This window comes from Daktulosphaira vitifoliae, unplaced genomic scaffold (assembly GCF_025091365.1).
Source record: "Daktulosphaira vitifoliae isolate Bord-2020 unplaced genomic scaffold, ASM2509136v1 Scaffold_1, whole genome shotgun sequence".
NCBI lineage: Eukaryota > Metazoa > Arthropoda > Insecta > Hemiptera > Phylloxeridae > Daktulosphaira > Daktulosphaira vitifoliae.
This window is the reverse complement of record NW_026099572.1, coordinates 85,190,059-85,203,715: the sequence shown is the minus strand read 5'-3', so window position 1 is coordinate 85,203,715 and position 13,657 is coordinate 85,190,059. Positions and strand designations below refer to the sequence as shown.

The following is a 13,657-nucleotide window of genomic DNA, read 5'->3' as shown; positions in this document are numbered from 1 at the left end:
TATACTTAAATATTAAAAAAAAAATGTTGGACTTTATTTTGTCTTCACGGTAAAAATGGATACTGAATGCTATTTTTATGTGAAAATTCTCGATTTTATTTTTTACATTTTTAACTTTATAATGCTATAACTTAGTGAAAAGTGTATGGACAAACACAGTTTTTTTATCAGAAATAATCTTTATATCTCTTTTTCATTCGGCATACTTTATCTTAATCAAGATATAAATAAGGAAATAGCAGATCATGTAACTCTTGGAATAATCCATCAATTTCTTAATATTAAACATTATTTACAGATTTTCATCGCTGCGTTTCTTAGAATAGTAATTTTTACCACTGTCAGATATCATCGATACTTGATCCAAATATGCCACGTCATCACTGTTCCACGACCTCCTTGTGATGGGTTTTTTAAGTTTATGAATTTTGAATTTTTTTACCATCTAAATTTTGATTTTAATTTTTTTAATTTTGCAGTATATAATTTCACCAACATCCTAATTGCCATATGTAAGTAGTATGTAAATTTGAAATAAATTTGCTCAGTAGCTTTTGAGTAATGAGATGATGAAGTTAGTTATTTTTAGTAATCCATGCGTATTCATGATCGTAAAATGATCCAAAAAAATAAATTATAAATAAATAAAAATATATTATGGGTTAAAAGACAGAACTGAAATTTTCAAAAAAAATGATTTAACCTTTAAATTTTGCAATTAATATAATACAAAATATAAAAAAATTTAAATATTCACTTACATTACGTGATTTCAAATAGAATGAACCGATGATATATCTATACCCCAATTGTGTTCCACACTCACTCAATGAATTATAATTTTTCTGACTCAATGACTATTTGTTTTAAATAACTTATCGATCTGATGGATACACATCAGTCGAATATGCTGTCAAGAAAATGTATTGTTGATTATTCATATTATCGTTGTGTTACATCGAGCTGTTGTCGGTCATCTCTCTATGTCAGCATTGTCGCCGCCATCTTAACGCTTCTTCTGCTATAAGCTCTATGGCGTTTTACGAGCCAGTAGTTTTTTGTATACGTTTTATTGTAAAAAGAAAATATCACCTTTGCGATTATCGTACACTGTGCGCTCAGTTTATCGCCGTTGGGTATATATTTTCTGAGATACATCACAATACCGTTTACAGCATATTGTTCACATTGGTCAGCTATTTCAATTGATCCTTTCAATATTCAACATTATCATCAGTCGTTTCATTTAGCCGATAAGTATAATGCTTATTCATCTATCTGTTTCAGACTTAATTGTATAATTTATTATTTGCTTATATCATCGTCTTAGTGGAATTAATATTATGTGTCCCCCGATCAACATTGTTGTAAAATTCAATCTACATTCAAACATACAGTCCACTCACCTTATTCCTTATTCCGGCATAGCTAATGACTTAAGACAAAATAAAATAACGAACGTTAACGAACCCGCGTGAATACCACCGGGCGCTGCGTTCATACACGATCCAACAAAATGTTTTGTAAGAAAAGAGCTAAAAAATAGGTATTTCTAAATTTTAAAATAATTAAATATTTTTGAAACAATTATTGAATATTTTAAGTTCGTCTAAAAGTAATAAGAAAGAATAATTCATATTACTTTTTTATTTATATTACAATTAATAATAAAATGTAGAGCAGTTGCTGGTTAGATCTGTTTTTCACTGTATACCTTAATAAATAATAGTCATAAGAATACAATCATACTATCATTTGTCACATTATTTTATTTCACTGATAAATAGAAATTTTGTGGTAATTTTCTTGCAGTTTATCATAGTATAATATCAAAGATGTATGAATGAAGTTATTAAATATACGATATTGATATAGGTTAATAAAATAATGTAGTACTTTGTATTGTATCAATCAAATATTCAAAAACTTAAAAATAAATTATTATTTTATAGAATACATTTCCATTAAGAATTCACGAACTTCATATTCTCAATGCTCCAAATTTTATTGGAAAATTTATCAATATTTTACGGATTAAATTTAATAAAGTAATTTCTCAAAGAGTAAGTATATAAAGTATATTTCTGCTTGACTAGGCTGAAAAATTATTTAATTATAATCACATTATATGTTTATTATCATTACTAATGATAAATTTTTTTTTAAAGGTCAGAGCTTATAATGGCCGTAATGTAATTTGTTTTTCCTTAAATTGTGTATAGCTTGGTCCTTATATTTTTTTATTCTGAAAATCACCCCTCAAAATTGATCATATGTCTTTTTTAAAATGAACAAAAAAAAATTCAGATCAATTGGCATTGTCTGAATATTGACTAATTAGAATAGTTCTTTGGTTATTTGCCTATAACTCTTATTACAGCACTCTATAAAAATAAATAAATAGATTGTAAACTGTAAATTTTATTATTAATATGTTTTATAGCACTTAAAATTTTACTAATAAATCCATCAGTTAACTTAAAAAATATATAATACACAAAATGTTGTAGATTTTTCAAAATCGAAATATTTGCAGATTTTTTTATATTTGACGTAAATTTATACAGTGTACTTATAAAATAAATATTATTTAAACATTTTATTTTTGGTTATTTTTAGTTACACATTTTTCTAGAATTATTAACTATATGATACTTTTCAAGTTAATCCCTTATGCCTTGTAAGAGTGTCAGATTGATTTATTTAAATGAGAAAACATATATTGAAGTCAATAAAATGTTTGAGTTTTTATTTTAATAGTAAATGGCTTTTGAATTTTTAATATGACCTTATTAATTTATTAAATATAAACATTTATATTTTCAAATTGTTGAGGTAATATACATGCATAATACACAAGGGATTACAAATATAAATAGCTAATTAGTTTTTTTGACGTCGCTGTCGCAGACACGCAGTGTTTATTGTCAATTATAACTATAAATTAATGGGGTTTTGAGGGTGCTGGTGGTGGAGGTGTGACTTTAGATAAACTACCGCTAGTCTTTTTTTATTAAATTTTGTCAAATTAAGTATAATAAAATAAAACACAATACAGATATTATTATTTTCAAGGTCGCAGTAGAAAATAGAAATGAAAATAATAATAATAGCGATTATACTATTATGGCAACCGATAACGACAAACGTCACATAATAATTTTTAAAATAAATTACTCAACATAGTATTATACTAATATATTACCGCATGGACGATGCTAACGGCTGTCCAAACACTGCTCGTGTGTGTATGCGTAACCGCATATTCTAAGCGAAAAAAATTTAATGTTCACACACGACATATGTATTATAACTATTTTACTATTTAAAAATTTGTATTTTTAATAATAATGTAGAATTAAGAATATGCCATTAATTCTCTTCTTTTAATTAATTTTAGTAGGCATGCGATCGTCCCGTCGTCAAAGCTACGAGCCGACTCTACTATCAATAGGTGTACTAATTAACTACTTGTATTTGTAATCCCTTGTGTACTATAAATTTATATTAACTAAAATTTGAAACTTTATATGTTTATATAAATGGTGGTGACTAAAGCAAAAGAAATTCCTTTAGTGAGGTTGGAAATAGATAATAATTTAATTGAACAGGTTCAACAATTTAAGTATCTACGTGTTTGTAACAGTGATGTCATAAAAAACCAATTAACTACTTGTATTTTTAATCCCTTGTGTATTATACATGTATATTAACTCAAAAATTTTAAGCTTTAATGCTTATATCTAATAAACTAATAAAATTATATTAAAAATTCAAATGCCATTTACTATTAAATTAAAAACTCAAACATTTTATTAAATTCAAAATATGCGTTCCCGTTAAAAAAACTAAGTTAACACCCTTGCAAAGTATAAGGGAGAAACTTAAAAATTATTACATAGTTAATAATTCCAGAATAATATGTAACTTGAGATAACCAAAAAAAAAATGTTTGAATTATATTTATTTTGTAGGTAATTGAGTGGATTATTTATTTATTTGGTGTAAACTGGGCGTTTACGTGTTAACGTGGGCTCAAGTACAGTGCCAATAAATATATAATTAACATTGTTGAAATAAGATACAAGTATGTTACAATTTTGGGTAAGTATGTTATGATAAAAGAATCACTCTGTACAGGTGATTGAAATCTGGAAGACACTCATTTTCTCAGAAATTATTGAGAATTTTAAATTTTATTATAGAAAAAAAATATCAAGTTTACAATATATATGAATAAAATAAATGACAATATTTTTTCTGGAGGTTAAAATCTTTAAACAATTATAGAACGTAAACGGTTGATCGGATAAAAAAAATTATAAGAACAAAATTGTTTGTAATTTTTTTTTCTATCAAATTTTCAAATCGAAAATAGTAGTTCCCATTAAAAAAATTATAAATAAACATTTTTATCCTTGAAGGGATAAAAAAAAATTTATTTAACTTTATATTATTGTAGAGTTTTATAAACTTAATAATTTTTTTTTTATAAAAATTTTAAATTCTCAATAGTTTCTGAGAATTTAAGTGTTTTACCAGATTAGTGAAATCTTACCAGATTTCGATCACTCTGTATATCTTTACGTAAAATAAAAAAAAATCTACAAAATATTGCATAATAAAAATTTAAGAATAGTTTCATTGAGTTCATTGACTTTGATGTCCCTTAGGGGTGCCCTTTTCGTTGTGAACTGTCGCAGACGTCCCAGGTTGTCCCCTTTGTAAATACACCACTACACAACCGTTTATATTATTCATTAATATTTGATTTATGCATTTAATATACACAATTTTAGAGAAAAAGATAATAATTGCCTTCGCGAACTTTGAAACTTAATTTTTCGAGAGTTTCTAAAAATGGACTGAATATTAATAATATGATGACTACACTAAACGCTTAGAACTTCAAGTCTAATCTTCGTTATAGTACACCTTCCGGTACATTTTGAACAATTAGAACCACAGCTGGCAACACAAAATGGCACTTTTTAATAGTATGGTTTTAAGATTAGTTAATATTGCGACAACTAAAATAAATTTTGATAAAGAACTGAGAGTTAAATAAAATTACAACTACAATTAAAAATATTATTAATTCAAAAACTAAAAAATATTAATAATATTTAACTCAAAAATCACAAAAAATTACTGAAGAGTCTTTTCAGTTTTTTATTTAAGTATTTAGAAGAGTGTAAAATTCAGAAAAAGTATTAGAGATATGTTTCTAACAAAAAAAATGTTTTCTGAATATATTGAGGAAGTCAGTAGGTGATAAAATGTGGTAATAAAATTAGTTTTCAAAAAATGTTCTATCATTTAGTAGTTAGTCTTATTTATTGTTTTATTTTAACTATTTATTGTCCAATAAGACTAGACCTTCGTTCTATTAATCCCTTGATATAATCGGTAAAATACAGATTGTTCAAAAAGAAATATAAAAAGTCAATTGTTACGAACAATAAAAGACAGAATACAGTTTCTTATACAAAATAATACCATACAATTTTTAATTGCATACAATTTTTTAACTTTCATAGTATAGTAGTTTCAGCGTAATAAATTTTCTGAAAATTAATATAATTTTTTTTTAAGTTATATATTCACGAAAATATTGATAAATTAAAAGATTATATCGATCCTGAAATTCTTCCAATTAATTACGGAGGTACTTTTCCAAAGACATCTGTAGAATTAATGGGTTGGTATAATATTAAAACTATTATTAAAATTAATATGTATTTTTATTTTATGATATTCATATCAAAATCATAAAAATACCAATATAACATCAATATTGTAATTTACAAATACTTGACGTTAAATTTCAGATGAATGGAAAAATGAAGTTCTCAAGAACTTCGATTGGGTCTTACGTCATAATAAACTAAAAGTTAATGAAAGCAAACGTCTGAAAAAGTCAAATATCACTTTAGAAAATATGGATGGTTCATTTAGAAAATTGGAAATCGATTAAATCGAAGATCAAAATGTAAATTTAATTTAAGGATTTTTTCTTTTTATGCGTTTTATTACGAACACAAGCTATGTTGCCTTGATTGTCTGCTATTATATATTTCTATTTTTCACTACATTAAATTGAGTTATCTAAAATAATATTACAAATTTATATTTCGAAGAGAATGTAATAATAGTTTTAATGTCATCAGTTAAATGTATAGATTTATTCAACATAATAATTACATCATATACAAAATACTTAAATGTATATTATATGCACACCTTCTTATCTATTATTTATAAAATATAGTGTATGTCATTTATCTATTGTTTATGTAGGTGATTTATTATATGAATTTTTCATTATTATAAAAATGTATATGACTTTAAGTTGAATATATAATAACTTCATAAAAAATATGTTACAAATATCATAATTGATAAATAAATGCTTTCAGTTGCATTGTGATAATGTTGTAATGAATAGTATTTAGGGATCTTAGTGAAAACCACAAGAAAAGAAGCTAACCACGGTTTAGCCAAATATTGGCCCTATCACCTTTGGGTAATTTTTAATTACCAAAAGAAAAAACAAGCAATCGTTTACGTTACTAGTGAGAGTCTATACAGAGTGTTTAAAAAGTATAAAAGCAGTTCAACTGTTAAAAACTCGCTGTAGGGTTGAAATTTTGTTGAAATACAAAACTCCACAGTCCCGATGAGCCTTTAACGATTTAGGTGATTTGGGTCATCCTTATTGATACGTCACTGATCCCGGTAGAAGTACCTGACTACGTCAATCATGATAAATGTTTAATAGGAATAACGGTACTATCTTAAAATATTACTATCTCCTTAAAAGAATTTTAAATACTTGAAAGAGAAACAAGTAATCGTTTACCTTAATTACTAGTGAGAGATACATATAGGGATTTTTATAGCAGAAGACCTACAGGGTGATTGACTAACTATGCCTCACGAATTTTTTTTAAAAATTTTAGTATTATCGTATATGTAATTATTTTATTTGTTATAAATCTTTGTTGAGCTACTTGACAAGAAAAATGAAGATTGAATCTTCATCCCTCAACCCTTAAATCATTATCAACTTTAGTTTTTCAAATAGCAACCCAGTTTTTTTTTTTTATTAATCTTGTTAATAATAAAAAAAAAAATTTTCTCAAAAAAAAAAAAAATCAATTTTAATAAATTCTAAGCGAGATATTACTATTTAAAGTTTAGGGGATTTAACAAATAAAACAGTAGTCGGGTAAATATAGTATCGTTATTATTTAGTGTACCGATAAGAACTATTGGTGTATTGTACCGCGACGTGAAAAACTTAGGTACGCTTGCTTTGTTTTCGTTATCTATGATTTCGCGTCTTACATTATATGTTATAAAATAGTACGTCACAATTGATTATGGTTCATATAAGACTGCGAAAAATCGTTTGTTTACTTTTAAGATAACATTAACCTAACAAATGTGGTAGTATTTGATTCTTTGATTATGTATGTTTTATTGTTATGTTGATTTTTTACCGCGTTGCCCCCCCTCCATCATTAGAGTTGATGTTAAATAGTCTGTTAAAAAAATTATTTTACTTATTAAAGAATTAAATATTTTATTTATTAATCTCTATTTATCCTATTAAAATTTTTATAATTAATCAACTTAAAATTTTTTTATTGTTATGCAAGTTCTTCAGATATTTTTTAATGTAGTTCTTTTGTTTGTCTTTGTTTAGAACTTTTATGTCTTTTTACCTAATAATTTTAAAAGTTTATCTCCTCATATTAACTTATGATGGGTAACAATATAAATTTACATATTAATTATTATTTAAATAATATTCGAAAAAATAGGTAAATACTTTTTAAACAATTTTTGAATTACTTGCTACCTTGTTTTAATGCACCAAGATTACATTCATAAATATTAAATATGAAAAGATAAATTAAGCCTTTTATTGACTGAAACTGATTCATTTTTTCATAAGTTTAAGTATGCACACATAAATGAAATATTTGTGAAATAAAACAATTTTAAAAGTAATAAAACTTAGGTAAAAATGACAAATAATACCTTCATTATGTAAATACTATTTTTATAATATTCTTGATTTAAATTTGAACCAAATTTTGAATAATTATATTTCACTTCATTATTTATAATTAAATAATTAACTTTATTATCATTTAGACTTGCGAGCAATTTTACGTAATGAAATAGTAGGAGAAACATGAAGATATGCTAAAATATTTATTAAATTAATTTCATTGACTGATACAGATTGTCGTTTTTGATTTTTTAAATTATCAAATTGACCGGTCTGTCTCAATGTATAAATTCTTCGAAAAGTTTTTTCATGAGGCAAAAAACGATCAGGATAATGTTCATTGTACAAATTAGCAGCTTGTCTTGCGTTTTTACTATACACAATAAAGCACTCAAACATGTCAGTTTTTTCAATACTTGTATAAGACACAATTAAATAATATTAAAAAGAAATATTTCAAGGAAATAAAATAGTTGAAATTATAATATAATTATATTAAAATATGTTTATTAAAACTTTTAATGCTTTTAAACCTGCTATTATACTGTTATATTCCAGTGACTTATCTAGTACCTATTTATAGCTATAGATAAATTATTTAGAAATTTGTGATAAATATTGACATTTTTATGGATGTAGTACTATTTGTCAATTCTTTATTTTCTAATCTGGATTGTGTAAATTAATATAACAACTATGCTTAGTTTATTTTAAATATGGTTCTTATATTCATAAAGTTCTTTTAGCTTCGATGCGAAGCTGAGAAGGTATTGGTTTTACTAAGATGTGTTTTTTTTTTTTTTTTGTGTCTGTTACCACTTTTTCTCAGCTCTCACCGAACCAATTTCTTTCAATGATACGTCAAAAGATCACAAATCGTATCTAGTCGAAGACATTACCCTTAAAAATTGAAAAAAATTCCCTCGTTCCCCGTAAATGGGGGAAACCTCCAAAAAAATTACAAATTTAAAAATCGCTAATTTTCGATATTTTTTCAATTTTTTTTACTAAAAACTGCCGTAACTTTTTTAAAAATATATCTTTAATTAAATCTAATGTAATATACTTCATATTGGTAAAAAAAAAATTTCGGACTTCATTTTAATTAAANACTAATGTAATATACTTCATATTGGTAAAAAAAAAAAATTTCGGACTTCATTTTAATTAAAATTATCTTCATGGTGAAAACAGACATTAAACTTAATAAAAAAAATACGATTTTTGTAAAAAAATTCTTTTTTATATTTTTAACTTTATAATGCTATAACTTTTTGAAAGATGTATGGATCAATATAATTCTTTTTTTTGTAGATGCATGATGTTTTTACCTATCATTTGGTATATTTTTTTTATAAATTTGACTTTTACCTGCCTACAGGGGGGGATTCAAAATGACAACTTTTTCACAAAAAATTTACTTTTTCGACTTAAATTTTGAAAGTGTTCCGGAAAGTCTGACACTTTTTTATATATATTAAATTAAAGCTAATGTAATCTACTTTATTATGTAAAAAACAAATTTCGGACTTTATTTTGTCTTCACGATGAAAATGGCTACCAAATGCTATTATTGTGTGAAAATTCTCAATTTTATTTTTTACATTTTTAACTTTATAATGCTATAACTTATTGAAAAGTGTATTGATCAATATAATTTTTTTATGGGAAATACTATTTTTTAATAATCCCTTTTTCATTCGACATACTTTATCTTAATCAGGATATTAATAAGGAACTAGCAGTTTATGAAGCTTTTGGAATAATCCACCAATTTTTTAAAATTAAACACTATCTAAAGATTTGCATCGAAGCGTTTTTTTTTGATAGTGATTTTAATCACTGTCAGATATCATTATACTTGATCCATCTATACCACGTCACCACTGTACCGCGACCTCCCTGTGCTGGTTTTTTTTATTTTAGATATAATTAATATTATAGAATACATTTAATTGTTTTACCAATATTGGGAATCATACCACAAAGTTAGACTGAAAATAAAGTTACTATTTTTAAACTAGTATAATATTAATTATATATTCAATGTTATGTATTTCAAGCTAAATGATTTGTCAAATTTTTTTTTAAATTATGTTTTTTACTATGGAACATAGCATGATAGATTAATAATATTTATATACAAAATAAAATCTGATGCTTCAAAACTTGTGTTTATCATTTTTATTGAGCATAGACAGGGTAATTCATTTCAAAATAAAACATTTGTAAATTGTTCATCTTATAGTTTAAATAAAAAAATTAATAAAACAATTACTTTTAGATTGCTTTGTTAAGTATAAAATTAATATGTTTCCAATAAATTTATTTTTAAAAGTTAGCATTTTTTTTTCAAAAAAGGTATTATTTTTAATCTATGATTTTAGTGTATGTTTTGTGCATGAATCATTAAAGTTTATTTTTCATTGTTAAATAATTTTATTAATATTCCTTTGTAGTTTATTAAATTTTTTAATTATATTTAGTATTTTTATGCTAATATCATCATTATGCTTTTACTTGCATATATTTCATTATATTTATATGTATTTATTTTGTTTGTAAACTATAAATTTATTTAAATTAATTATTGTATTAGGGTACCTTTTATAGCTTATAGAACTATAAATATTTTGTCATATCAGATATTAAAATTTCATTTTTATTAAAAAAAAAAATAGTGAATAATTTCAAAGAAATTTTTAATTTTTATTTAATAATAAAAAAAATTTTTAATTGTTTCACTTGGTCATTAATTTATAATACATATTCTTTTTTAGCTTCGATGCGATGCTGAGAAGGTATTGGTTTTACTAAGATGTTTTTTTATTTTTTTTTTGTGTCTGTCACAATTTTTTCTCAGCTCTCACCGAACCGATTTCTATCAATGATACGTCAAAAGATCACAAATCGTATCTAGTTGAAGTCATTACCTTCAAAAATTGAAAAAAAATTCCTCGTTCCCCGTAAATGGGAGAAACCTCCAAAAAAATTACAAATTTAAAAATCGCTAATTTTCGAAATTTTTTTAATTTTTTTTACTAAAAACTGCCGTAACTTTTTGAAAAATAAACATATCAATATAATTCTTTTTTTATATTTAAAATGAGGGATTTAAAATGACAACTATTTTACAAAAAATTAATTTTTTCAACTTAACTTTTGAAAGTGTTCCGGAAAGTCTGACACTTTNCTTTTGAAAATGTTCCGGAAAGTCTGACACTTTTATATATATCTTAAATTAAAGCTAATGTAATCTACTTTATTATGTAAAAAAAAAATTTCGGACTGTCTTCATGGTGAAAATGGCTACCAAATGCTATTATTGTGTGAAAATTCTCAATTTTATTTTTTACATTTTAGCTTCGATGCGAAGCTGAGAAGGTATTGGTTTTTCTATGATGTGTTTTTTTTTTTTTTTTGTCCGTTACCACTTTTTCTCAGCTCTCACCGAACGGATTTCTTTCAACGATACATCAAAAGATCACAAATCGTATCTAGTCGAAGACATTACCCTCAAAAATTGAAAAAAATTCCTTCGTTCCCCGTAAATGGAGGAAAGCTCCAAAAAAATTACAAATTAAAAAATCGCTAATTTTCGAAATTTTTTCAATTTTTTTTACTTAATATTGCCATAACTTTTTCAAAAATGAACATATCAATATAATTATTTTTTATAGATGCTTGATGTCTTAACCTATTATTTGGTATATTTTTTTTGTAAATTTGACCTTTTTTCTGCCCACAGGGGGGGATTTAAAATGACAACTTTTTCACAAAAAATTAACTTTTTCAACTTAACTTTTGAAAATGTTCCGGAAGGTCTGACACTTTTATATATATCTTAAATTAAAGCTAATGTAATGTACTTTAATATGAAAAAAAAAAATTTGACCTCTGGACTTGTCTTCATGGTGAAAACGGCTAACGAATGCTATTTTTGTGTAAAATTCTTGATTTTATTATTTATATTATATTTAACTTTATAATGCTATAACTTATTGAAAAGTTTATGAATCCACACAATTTTTTTATGAGAAATAATATTTTTTAATAAACCCTTTTTCATTCGACATATTTATCTTAATCAAGATATTAATAAGAAACCAGCAGATCAAGTAGTTTTTGGAATAAAACAGCAATTTTTTTAAAATTAAACACTATCTAAAGATTTGCATCGAAGCGTTTATTTTTGATAGTGATTTTAATCACTGTCAGATATCATTATACTTGATCCAACTATGCCACGTCACCACTGTGCCGCGACCCCCCTGTGCTGGGTAGGTTTAACTTTATAATGCTATAACTTATTGAAAAGTGTATCAAAGTTGATTAATATAATTTTTTTATGGGAAATACTATTTTTTAATAATCCCTTTTTCATTCGACATACTTTATCTTAATCAGGATATTAATAAGGAACTAGTAGTTTATGAAGCTTTTGGAATAATCCACAAATTTTTTAAAATTAAACACTATCTAAAGATTTGCATCGAAGCAATAAATAATAATTAATATAATATATTAATATTATTTAAACAAACTTTTATCTAAGTAACACATGTAATTAAAGCCTCGATACCATTAGTTAATTGTTTTTACAAATCATGATTTCAAAATATAAAATATTTATAACCATAAATAAAAATTAAATAATTAAGAAGAGAATTAATAAATCTAAACAAATTATATAAGTTTACAATATTCTATATTCTAAATATTCCTTAATCAATCCTATATTATATATTATTTCTATTTCCCTTTTATTCTAATTTCCCCCAATTTAGTATATTTATTATTTTTATTTTTGCTTTATTACAAGGAAACACGAAGTTTACAGTCTCGAGAAAAATATGTGTAACGAGTTCGAAAGAGGCGGTAAAAAACTCTTCGATCTGCTGAGAAATATTGCTCCCAACGTAGCACTGCATATACCTAAAACTACAGGTCAAAACGAGGTAAATTAATATAATTTATATTGTTAAACCACAATTGTAGTTAATACCACAAAGAGAGGATGAAACTGATCAAGAGAATAAAAGAGACTCAATATTAAAAAAAAAATTTGAAAAAGCTCTAACAGAAATAAAGAATAAAAAAGCACCTGGTATTGATGATAAACAAGCCGAATTACTCAAAAATTGTGGAGAAAAAACAAAGTCCATGCTCTATCAAATGACTTGCAAAATGTATGACCATGGAGAGATACCTGATGATTTCACCAAGTGTCTTATAATTCCGATTCCAAAAAAAGCCAGACCACAAAGTTGTGATCAGTATAGAACCTTAAGCTTTGTACCTCCTGCTTCTAAAATTCTTACACGGATAGTTCTGATAGAGAGAAAGATTGAAAATACTTTGACAGATGACCAGTTCGGATTTAGGAGGAGAATGGGAACGAGACAGGCAATACTAAGTCTAAGACAAGTAATATAAAAAAGGAACAGAAAAGGAAAAGCTACTTATATATCATTTGTGGACTTGGTTTGTAGACGACATTGCCATTAAAACCGAAAATGAAACAGACCTGTAAGTAATATTAGATAACATGAATCCGATAATGAGTAACAAATATAATATGAGAATAAACAAAAAGAAAACAAAGATTCTAGTCTGCAGTCGGAACACAGAACA

The 13,657-nt window shown here is 25.0% G+C and overlaps 1 protein-coding gene across 6 annotated transcripts in view; it reads left to right on the top strand.

The window, feature by feature from the left end:
* LOC126894555 (alpha-tocopherol transfer protein-like) overlaps positions 1-6,237 on the top strand; it is a 54,978-nt gene extending 48,741 nt beyond the window's left edge. For 2 of the 6 annotated variants that reach the window (XM_050665654.1, XM_050665653.1), the window contains exon 6: positions 5,832-6,236. In XM_050665654.1, the coding sequence (XP_050521611.1) occupies positions 5,832-5,977 (146 nt within the window). In that variant the 3' untranslated portion in view covers positions 5,978-6,236. Of the gene's footprint in view, positions 1-298; positions 1,365-1,952; positions 2,064-3,974; positions 4,105-5,595; positions 5,703-5,831 lie in introns of those variants that run through there. The other 4 variants (XR_007701442.1, XM_050665655.1, XM_050665663.1 and 1 more) reach the window with 4 other exon arrangements.
* Positions 6,238-13,657: the final 7,420 nt, after the last annotated feature.